At 44.1% G+C, this 11,836-nt stretch overlaps 1 protein-coding gene across 3 annotated transcripts in view; it reads right to left on the bottom strand.

Moving 5' to 3' along the window:
- Positions 1-593: 593 nt before the first annotated feature.
- LOC143296983 (adipokinetic hormone/corazonin-related peptide receptor variant I-like) overlaps positions 594-11,836 on the bottom strand; it is an 81,225-nt gene continuing 69,982 nt past the window's right edge. Inside the window, exons 5-6 of one of the 3 annotated variants that reach the window (XM_076609075.1) lie at positions 10,545-10,633; positions 594-3,037 (exon numbers count right to left, since the gene is read on the bottom strand). In XM_076609075.1, the coding sequence (XP_076465190.1) occupies positions 2,559-3,037; positions 10,545-10,633 (568 nt within the window). In that variant the 3' untranslated portion in view covers positions 594-2,558. Of the gene's footprint in view, positions 4,638-10,544; positions 10,634-11,836 lie in introns of all 3 variants that reach the window. The other 2 variants (XM_076609076.1, XM_076609077.1) reach the window with 2 other exon arrangements.

Raw genomic sequence — 11,836 nt, 5'->3', positions numbered from 1 at the left:
CGCCGTCACCAAGATTCGAACCCGGGACCCTTAGATTGAAAATCCAACGCTTCAACCACTCGACTCTTGCGCCCGTCGGTGTGTGTGTGTGTGTGTGTGTGTGTGTGTGTGTGTGGGGGGGGGGGGGGGTATGATTTTGTTTATGTTTGTGTGTGTAGTCGTGTGAGTGAATAAAGTGTTGTGAATCCTAAACAGGTGTGGTGTGTCCTGGTGTTTTCTTGAGCCCCGATTCATTTCCTTTTTTTTTTCTTGTTCTTTTTCTTCTTCTTCTTCTGAGATTGTCACTGGGGTTCTTGGGAGTAGGCTGAGTCCTGGCCTTGGCGTGTCACGTAACATTGTCTTGCAGAATAAACTATAGTTATCGTTCTCTCTCTCTCTCTCTCTCTCTCTCTCTCTCTCTCTCTCTCTCTCTCCACACACACACACACACACACACACACACACATATATATATATATATATATATATATATATATATATATGTGTGTGTGTGTGTGTGTGTGTGTGTGTGTGTGTGTGTGTGTGTGTGTACATATATCCCCCCTCTTTCTCATGCTGCGAAAACAATGCAGAAACTCATTTTGTATGAATAATACTTTTTATTAGGAAAAGAACAATTTTTCTTAAAAGACCAGAACAGAACAGTCGGTCCGTAAACTAACGCATTTCTGATGAAAATCACATTACACTGTGCAGATCTAAAACACCACTAGATTGTTTCCATGTGACAATATCATGACCCAGTCTAAATATATAGGGGGGCGGCGGGGGGTGGGGAGGGGGGGGGGGTCGGATATGTATGTATGAATGTATTCGTGTATGCATGTAATCACTCATAATTCCCTGTCACATTAAACAATATTGACCTCCACGTAACATCATAGAAAACAGAAACATTACATGTACAGAAATAGCAAATATACCACTCTGGAGAGGACTCTCACACAGGCTGGTTCCTACACGAAGCCACTATTGTCCTCATTTAGGGGTTTCGTAGGTGGCTGTCCTGTGTATGTTAGCTCAGAACAGGCGCCACTGAGCACCACCGAAGTGACTCAGCAGCAGTGCACTGTCTCCTCTGGTGTGCGGCCTCCTGGCGACCTATCATTGATAGTTTCCACGTGAATTGCCGGCGCGCGGGACTTCGATGAAGGAACTCGGGTGTGGCCGTGTATGGAGCACTCGGAATGAGCAGCGTTAGAGTAATGCCACTGAAACGGTGCAGATGTTGAGGCGAAAAAAAAAGAAAGAAAAAAAGTACAGAACAAGTAATGAAACCTTCGACGACGATATGACGATTTAATTATGAAACAAAGAGCACAAAATGATAAACCTAAAAATAACCAACCCCACGAAGCAAGAACTGTATGTCTGAAGAACATGACTTACACAATGTAAATGGCTTCTAGAAGACAAGGTCAACTATGAAGATTCTGAATTGTTGGTTTGTCAGACAACGAACCAAAGACTGTTCGCTAGAATGGCTAATGCCAGCACCAGGCTGTACCCGATGAATTCCTTCCACAGCTCTCTTCACATCACGCGCCATTTGTCGGTCAATTTCCAAGCTCTTGTTGGGAAAAAAACAAACAAAAAAACAAACAAAAAAACCCAGAAATCACGGCGATGTATATCTTCTTTGAACGAAGTCAGGATCACTTAGACCTGAAAGCATTTCTGTTTTTTGTCGATATTGAACGAAACAGTTGAGCCTCAGAAATCACACACACACACACACACACACACACACACACACACTCTCTCTCTCTCTCTCTCTCTCTCTCTCTCACTCACTCTCACTCTCACACACACACACTCTCACATACATACACACACACATACACCATTGGTGAGTTGAGATGCTCACTCGATTTGCTTCACGAACGAAATAGCATCACCGATGACGTCATGTATCTATTTTTAGAACGGTGTACCAACAAAAAGCACCGCGAATTGGGACACATGATTATATTCAAAGCACGTGTCACGTACAGATAAATACCCCCACACAATATGAGCACCGTGACTTCAGTCAACTGCGATCTTGGGCGTAACAGAAGTCACGATGAATCCACGAAAAAAGAAAAATCAGTTGACACAATATTCACTGTGTCTTACAACTTTAGAGGGCAGTGTCCAAAGTCGTGATGATGGAACAGTTATAATAATAATTAAAAAAAAAAAAGATAAAAAGGAAAAAACCCTAATCATTTATTTCAGGACAGAGTGAAGCCCCACCGTATAGTCCCACACATGTACCTTACACACATACATTCCTGTTCCAACTTCTCATCTCAGAAAAAAAAAAAAAAAAAAAAAAAAAAATCACGAATTCCGCTTGATCACAGTATGTCTCTCACACACAGCAGCAATACAAGTTGTATCCTGGTCATGCTTTATTTCCCTCGCAACTGTCATTTTGTTCAGCAGCAGCAGGAGCAGGAGCAGCAGAAGGAGGAGGAACAGAAGCATCCAGACGTAGTGTTCTGTGGTCCACCCCAAACCTCCACACACCCTCACCACATCCCCCCCACACAGCGGTGGGGGACCCAGAGAGATCAGAGGGGCGAGGATCCTGCGGTGTACCTGGTGAAGTTGTTGATGTTGGCGCGGTCAGGGGGCGGGTCACGGCTGATGGAGGTCAAGGACATCCTGGAGCACTCTGTGGAGATATCGGAGCCACCACCACCACCACCACCACCACCACTGCCACACAGGGGCATCCTGGAGGAGGCGTAGGGATAGGGGTAAGGGTTGGAGGAGGAGGTGGTCTCACTGGGAGTGTGGGTATGGGCCAGGGAGCTGGAGGTGAGGGAACGCTCAGCGGCCGACGGCGGTGGACCACTCCCTCGTGCCGCGCTGTAGTGAGGGTAGAGGAGAGCTGCTCGCTGTGTGCCGCTCTGGGCTCGCTGATGTTGATGTTGATGAGGAGGATGAGGAGGATGGAGATGAAGACCCCTCGGCCGTCTCCGCCAGTGTTGTTGCAGGCAGTAGCAGCACAGAGTGAACTGTCGTTTGAACTTAATGGTAAACGTGCCTGAAATGAGAGCAACGGTCTGGGCTTGAGGCAAGCAGGCTTTTTTTTTTTTTTTTTTTTTTTTTTTTTTTTTTTTACGTTTTAATTGGTCACGTCATGGTGAACTCAGGCGTTAAAACGCAGTAAAGATCTTTTGTCATCCACACACAAAATCTCCTGTTGGGGGGAGGAGGAGGAGAAGGGGGCGAGGGGAGGAGGGAGAGGCAAAGTCCTTTGCTGTAATGAAAAGCAAGCTGTTCACATTTTTGCATGATATGTAGATGTAAAGTCACAGTTTTTTTTGTTTTTTGTTTTTGTTTTGTTTTGGTTTTAATATAGGTGATTAGGCCCCCCAAGCGGACGCAACATGATTTTGTTGTTATTGTTGCTGCTGTTGTTGGCGATTTGTGGTCACAAAGGAACTGAATGAGGCGATGTGGTTGTGGTCACACACACAAGTCATGAGATGTGGTGGTGGTGGTGGTGAGCGCTGTAGGGGAGGTGGTGGTGGTGGTGGGCTGGTCCATCATGACAATGATGGATCTCCTGCAAGAGGATCGCGGCGCGCGGGGGTGGCGTGGCGGCCTGCGGGGTGGCTTGGCTGCTTCCGGGTTTCCTCAACCGGTTGCTGGCCGCTGCGGAAACGACAGTGACGACAGTGACTTTACACACAACTAGTTATCCATCCAATGACACACACTGACTGGCTGCTTTGCTGAGACTGACCGCCGCAACGCTAAGTAGTTGTTGTTGTTTTTTTCCTCTCACTGCAACCAAGGCAAACAAATCGATCGTTTTAATCTGGAACCATGAGGGTGGGGAGGGTGGGGTGGAGAGGGTGGGGGGTGAGTCTCATTCCTCTTCAGAATGCTTCCAAGTCTTCTGAACCAGGGAAGAGGGTGAAAGGTTCTAGTTCAATGTCACTTTCAAACAAAAAATGACACGAAGAACTCATCGCTTAAAAAAAAAAAAAAAAAAAAAAGTTGGGTAAGTGCACGTGGAGCTTTCATTTCCTGTCCTCCCCAGAGGAAGAAAAAAAAAAGAAAAAAAAAAGAGAAAGAAACAGCAAACACACCATAAACTGTAGACAACAAGGCAACTGACCGTCAACAACATGGCTGCCACAATGTCACACAATTCACAACACAACACTGGAATGGGCAGGGAATGAAGAAATCGTCTTGCTTGCAAGAACGGGGACTGAAAGGCAATTCAACTCAAGAAGAAGAAGAAGGAGGAGGAGGAGGAGGAGGAGGAGAAGAAGATGATGATAAACAAAATGGAATTTGAAGAAAAAGAAAGAAACAAAATCTGAATTGTTGACGATGACAATCAAACGCGAAAGATTCCAGGAGGCCCAGAACAGTGACACGATCTTCCGTGCAGTGGGTGTCTGTGTCTCTCACGAGAAGGGGGCTGACATGTTTTTTTTTTTTGGCCACACACCACCATAAACAAGAAGCACCACACGAGGTGAGGTGAGGTGAGGAGGGAGGGGGTCAGACGAGTCTGGCGGAACAGGAGTGAGAGTTGCGGCACAGCCGGCTCTTCAGACCCAACTTTCGCTTCAGCCAAAGGCGCCACTTGCGTCGCTCACGCCGGAAGGCTGCTGTGAACATGCCTGAAAAGTACAACAGGCGCCACTGTCATGACTCTCTCCTGTGTGGTTGTGGTTGTTGTTGTTGTTGTTGTTTTTCTTATACCTCTGAAACTGCAAAGTAACTCATCGCACACAACTTTCAAAGCGAGGGTTTTGCAGTATTGGGGGAACACGAGAGAAAAGTACCAAACACACATCGTTGTGTGCAAAAAAAAAAAAAGAAACAATGATACTGCTACTATTACTACTACTACTAAAATAAATAGATAGATAAATAAAACAAAACAAAATAAAATGAAATAGAATAAAATAATTTAAAAAATAAATAAATATAAAAGAAATCGGTATTCAGTAGGCGCGTAAGGGAAGCATCACTATGGATAGTGAAAGATGGGTACCTGTCGAGTATGATAAGACAGTCCAGGGTATTAACAACACCAATCGATCAACAGATAAAAATAATTAAGAAAACCTAATAAATACATACATATATACACACACATAATAAATATATATAACAGAAAAAAGCAATAGAAGGAGAGAAACATGTTTTGGGCAGAATGGTTTTGATCAACGTAAACGATGGCACACAGGTAAGGAAATGAATACATAAACACAAATGAAGCAGCACCACTCATGCAAACCAGCACACATACAGTCAAGAGCGCATGCAAGGTAAGGCAAGGTAGGTCATGTTTCCTGTCTACGAATTAATCAGAATATAGATCCGAAGCGGCCTAGTTGTCACAGTGGCTTTTCGAATAGCTGTATAACATGCTCACTGGAACATTCAGACAGACGCAAGGCATATTGTGGAGTGCCGCCAAGTCAGTAATCGCGTCCACCTGGGAAGCGAGAGAAGCTGAGTTCACAGTCAAAGAAACCCCACACTCGGCAGATTTCTTTTTTTTTTCTCATCTCTTCCCAAGACCTTGAGAGGTGGTCTGGACGCAAAGTCATTCAGATCAGACGATAACCTCGTGTGTAGCATGTACTTAGCACACGTAAAAGAACACGTGGCAACACAAAGGATTGTCCTTGCCAAACCTTTGTAAATCAGCTTTGAGAGGAGAACAAAATAAAGGGGGGTGACGCTGTGCTGTCGCGACGCGCTCTTCCTGGAGAGAGCAGCCTGATTCCCACACAAAGAAGTACCTCGCGACACAAAGTAAAGCAATGCATTATACTGACCCATGACACAGTAACTGGATAACCGTTTCATAACTAGATAGGCAGACCAGCAGTTACATTAACTGACCGTCACAGTGACCCCATAGATTGGTCACTGACAGGCAGAGACAAGAGATGGTAGATAGACTGGTATTTGAGTAAACAGTAGAAAGAATATTTGTCAAAATGCACAAATCTACACGCATAAACATACAGGCTGATGTGTATCTTCCACTGATATAAATCATGCACGCAAGTATCCATCTGTCCATACGCCCGTACCCCCCCTACCCCCTCTCCCCACTCTTCCTCCCCCTCCCCCCTCCTCCACTCCCCTCCCGCCAGTGCAGTAGACTTGACAGCTGAAATCTGGGAGAAATGAGATCAGTATGGCATGAGTTTTGACAAGTAGTTACTACTGTATATGTGCTTATCAGTTGGGTGAATGGGCTTTTACTGAATACATGAAACGCAGTCTAAAAGAAGAGAGGGGAAGTCCAAATACAGAGCAGTGACTAACATCCCAGGAGCCAGTTGCATTGCTCGGACGGAAGAGCCTAGTATGGTCGCAACCCGCTACTAACTGTGTGTAGTATGGAACTGACCAATGGCGTAGTTCGGTCAACGTAGGCATTTAGTCACGTGTAACTGTCAGAAAGTTAGAACCAAGCAGTGCAACTGGCACCTGACCTCTGAGCTCACTCTCTCTTCTCAGTCAGGTGACACCTTTCACTGGAAAAACAAACAAACAAACAAACAAACAAACAAACACAACCCTTGTCGTCATCAGCACTCAAGGGGTTAACCAGTCAACGTGTTTGTGTCTGTCTGTCGATGTACCTCATCCTCTGTCTCTGTCTCTCAGGGACAAAGGGCTGGAACGCAGAAGAAAAAAAAATGGAGGGGTAGAAGGGATAAAGGAAGGAGACTGGTCCGGAATTAAAATCGGCAACTTCTGACTGGCAGCGGCAAGCAGCAAAGCCTGTTGGGATGGGAAGCGGAAGTAATGTTGTCAGACAGCTTGGGGGGGGGGGGGGGGGGGGGGGTAACACGGCATCACTGCAGAAAGGAGCGACAACACAGAAAAGAAAGGTGTTTGAAGTGATCTCCTCCTGCAAGAGAAGACTTGTGCAATGATCCCGTATCTGCATATCTGCATTGGAATGAATGGGGGCGGGGTAAGGGGGGAGGGGGGGGGGGGGGGGGGGAGAATTCAGAACTAAGCTCTTTTTCCCTTAAAAGAGGTCTGCGCGTCGTTTCTGCCAGGCCCAAACAGTTTTTTTTTTTCCCAAAGGAAACAAGGCCGCTCACTCTATTCACTGGGGAACACTGATTCTTGGAGGGTGGGTTTTCTCGGTGAAGTTTCGTTTCTGTAGTTCTACCACTTGGATGATCAACAACTTTCGAACTTGGATTAAAAAAATAATAATAAAAAAATAAAAAAAATAAAAAAATAAAAACACCCCCCACCCCCCAAAAAACCAAACCAAAACAAAAAACAAAACAAAAAAAAACAAACAAACAAAAAACCGAATAATTTCTCTGCATGTCTACTTGTTTGCCTGTGGAAAAGAGAAGTTAGGGACATCATAATCGTCTGAGCTCTGTTCCGATAGCTTTTTTTTCTGTCATTGAAAACAATTCCATCTATGCATGGTCAACCACTGCTCTAAAAATAGATAGAGAAATCATTGGCCTGAAAAGCTGAAGCCAACTGGGCGCCATACTGAGACTCGTATCCAGCTGTCAGTACTTGAGAAGTCGTCTGCTAACTGGCGCCATTTTCTAAACTGTAACCGTGTATCTACGATGAAATCGTGTTATGCTTGCCCCCAAGACATGCCAGATGTTGTGTCTTGATTGATATTTGCCAATGGTTTTATTTACCAAATTTATCACGGGAAAACAGTGCTGTGACACGTAGCACAAACTTGCTGTGGAGACACATACAGGAATGTCAGCTTAACAAACGCCGCGAAAAGGTGAAAGCTTGCCGTGAAGCAGTCAGCATATCCAGCTGAGCGCTCGGCTACATATATGAAGTTACCGCTTCGCACTGTACTGACACAAGTAGCAAAATAGCTGACTGAACACTTCCGTTGGTTTCAGTTAGCAAAGGGGCTCAAAGAAGGCATGCGCTGTCCACCTATTTTTAGAGCAGTGATTGTCAACTCAGCAAACCTTTGCCTGAAACAAAATAAAGAAGAAGAAGAACAAGAAGATGAACAAGAAGACACAAACCAAAAAGGACTTACTCAAACTAGTAGCGATTTTGTTCCGGTGTATCAGGCTATTCTTGTCCCCACTTTCTTTTTTTTACCTCCCGGTCAAATCTTACCAGCCCAAAATAACCCTGGGGGTCTACGATGACCAGCAGTGGAATAACCTGCTGTCTGGGTTGAGGGTTGGAGCTTGCATGGTGTGTGTGTGTGAGACTGCAAACTGATGCATGTAATCTCTCTCTCTCTCTCTCTCTCTCTCTCTCTACACGGGGGCGGCATAACATTTTGATGATGGTGTTTTGATGACGATGTCGACACATCAATGGGAAACAAATGTGACGGAAAAAAACATAATCTACACAGATTAGACTGCTACGTGCACATACATGTTTTTTTTCTTCTTCTAAATTTAATGTCAAATGTATCTTGTTTGAAGATCGAAACGACAGCGAGTATTAAACATGTGAAACAAAGCCTTCTTTTTAATGAAATTATAACGCTGTTTGTCTTTTTTTTTTCCCAATCCGTTATGACAAACGTGTATTTCGTCAGATATCAAACAGTATTTCGTTAAATATGTTAGATTAAAAGGAAAGGTAAAGTGAGCTAATACAATGTATTGGAAGTTAACAGGGAGATATCTTTCTATTTATCTATTTATTTGTTATCTATTCATTTATTCATTTTTGTTTATCTATGTATTTGTTTATATTCATTCATTCATTCATTCATTTATTTATCGTTCTATTTCTAACGTCAATTCACGATTCAGAACCACATCCATCTTTCGTATTTTGTGTGTTGAATTTTCTTTTATGGAAGGTCGAAAGCTAAGACGATCGATACTTTCCAGACAGTATTTTCACATTGATCCTATCGTGGGGGCCGAAATTTTATTCCACGTAGCTTTGATATTGACAGGATGGATGGTAAAGGAATTGTTCAACATTGATTATCAAAGATCGGCAAACTGGTAGACTGATTCTTTTGTTTTTTCATAGTTCTGCGATGGACAGTCTACTGCACACTATTGTGTCTACTGTTGCAAGAATTGCCATTATAATTATTGTTTATGCCTCCCCAGAAACTTCAGGGCTGTTCTACAGAAATGTTGCTTAACAACCGCCCCCCACCCCCACCCCCCACCCCAAAAAGAAGAAAAATAAGAAGCAAACAAGCATTTTCAGAAGTAGCACGCCTTCGATCTGTACGTTTTACGAATCTCATTTGTTAAGGTTTGTGGTGGGAGGTATAGAGAAGAAGAGTGGTTCGGAGTGGTTGGGGAGGGGAGGAGAGGTGGGGAGCATGGGGGGGGGGGGGGGGGGGGGGGGACATGGACGAAAGTGGCGAAGCTAGAGCTGAACCGTTTCGCAACCACTGTCATAATCACGGTTTGTTGTTGTTTTTTTTAGTTGTTAAGTAGCCTACATGGTTGATGCCCTGCTTCTCTTTTTGACTGTCCTGCACAACATGCAACTAGTGAGACGTTCAGTGAGAGTTTTAACTCACTCAGTACGGCCAGTCCTCTCTTCTTCTCCTCTACACAGACCCCTCGGATGTCCAGTGGGTGTCTGAATGACCCAACCTTTAGCTTCCGTCATCAGAACTGTGGTATTCTTTGTCAACATTCACCTCTTCAGTATAAGAGCGCTCCGCTTGCAATATTTTGATGATGGTGATTGGGATGAAACGCTGTTAACGTCGTCTCTTTCGCCGTTCGTATGGAGAGAGTTAAAGCCAAATGGCAGTCCTGCACTGGCCAGCAGTACATAATAATAATAATAATAATGGTACTTATATAGCGCTGAATCTTGTGCATAGACAAATCTAAGCGCTTTCGCACCAGTCATTCTCACGCACGCACAACTCTAAAACCGGAGAAACTAAAGACAAGGAAGAGGCAGGGAAGGGAGGCTATTCTGGGAAGAGGTGGGTTTTAAGGCCAGACTTGAAAGAGCTGAGTGTGGAGACTTGACGAAGCGAAAGAGGAAGTTCATTTCAATTGCAAGGTCCAGAGACAGAGAAAGAACGGCGGCCAACAGTCGAGAGTTTGAATCTGGGTATGCGTAAGTGGAGTGGATCCGAAGCTGATCGTAGTGAGCGAGATGGAGTGTAGAGGCGACGGGTTAATGTGGTTTGTAAACTGTTACATCACTAGCGGTGTTGATGACATACTACCAGGGATAAGCTGGAAACAATTTGAAGCATATAGCCCAGTGGGTCGATAAGGGAGTGAAGGAAGAGATAGTGGAGGTAGGAAGGTGGTGGGGGTAGGGCGAAACAATAGCAACATTAGAGGCTGAGTACAGTGGAGTCAAATCCAAACCACACACACACACACGCAATGCGGTTTGAAGAGGTTTGTGAACTGAACAGTCTCATAGTTCTGTATAGATCACAGTCACATTTTCGAGAGGTTTGGACACACACACACACACACACACACACACACACACACACACACACACACGGAGAGAGAGAGGGAGAGGGGGAGACAAACAGACAGACAGAGAAAAAGAGAGAGAGATGTACTCACCGTACACAATGGGGTTAATGCAGGAGTTGGACACAGCGAACAGAAACAGACCGCGCTGAATCTTCGGGTCAATTTTGATCGCCGACGCTCTGGACAGGACAAAAAAAAGAAAAAAAGAAAAAAAAAAGACATCAACAACGTAATATGAGAAATGAACATGCGTCTTCTTCAAGTTTTGTGTGCCTGTCTCTCTGTCCGTCTGTCTGTCTATCTGTCTGTCCGTCCGTCCGTTTATTAGTTAGTTTGTCCGTCTGTCTGTCTGTCAGGCTGTCTGTCTGTCTGTCTATACGTTTATGTTGCATCTGTGTAGAAACTGATGACGATGGCATCTGCAAAATGAATAAATATGTCAATAAATCATTTTAGATCATACCGATTTCCCTGTCAAATGTAAAGCTATGGATTTGCAGGCAGGAAGTGTCAAACAAAAGAGTGGTTATTCGCTCAGTCATGTGGAGTGATGGCCTAGAGGTAACGCGTCCGCCGAGGAAGCGAGAAAATCTGAGCGCGCTGGTTCGAATCACGGCTCAGTCAACAATATTTTCTCTCCCTCTACTAGACCTTGAGTGGTGGTCTGGACGCTAGTCATTCGGATGAGACGATAAACCGAGGTCCCGTGTGCAGCATGCATGTCGCGCACGTAAAAGAACCCACGGCAAACAAAAGGGTTATCCCTGGCAAAATTCTGTAGAAAAATCCAATTCGATAGGAAAAACAAATAAAACTGCACACAGGAAAAAAAATATATATTAAAAAAAAAAAAGGGTGGCGCTATCAGTGTATCGACGCATTCTCTCTGGGGAGAGCAGCCCGAATTTCACACAGAGAAATCTGTTGTGACAAAAAAAAAGAGTAATACAGTACAATATAATACCATACAATCATGGAAAAGATCAAAAACAAACACGGCCATATTTGAAAAATTGTCACACAATAGATTAAAGGAGTTGTCAAAACCTTCCACAAGGGGCAGACGATAAATTCAAGCGGATTGACGTATCAAACTATTGAGCACTTACTTGCCAAACCGTTAAAAGGGAGTTACATTGTTCAACTATTGATGGCTTACTTGTAAATGAATAAATAAATAAATTAATCAATTAAAAAAAGTCATGTCTTTGAGGGACTTGACAACCAGACCACACACTACTGAGGGACGAACCTGGAAAACAAATCTGGGCGATGTTCTTGACAAATCACTGACTGACTAATTTTGACAAAGCATGGACGGATATGCTTGTCGTCAAATAACTTGAAGAGAAACGACCATCTGAAGTCTTCGTTTACTTCAA

Source organism: Babylonia areolata, chromosome 22, assembly GCF_041734735.1.
Source record: "Babylonia areolata isolate BAREFJ2019XMU chromosome 22, ASM4173473v1, whole genome shotgun sequence".
Lineage (NCBI taxonomy): Eukaryota > Metazoa > Mollusca > Gastropoda > Neogastropoda > Buccinidae > Babylonia > Babylonia areolata.
Note: the sequence above shows the minus strand (reverse complement) of the source record. Positions and strands in the feature narration are given on the sequence as shown.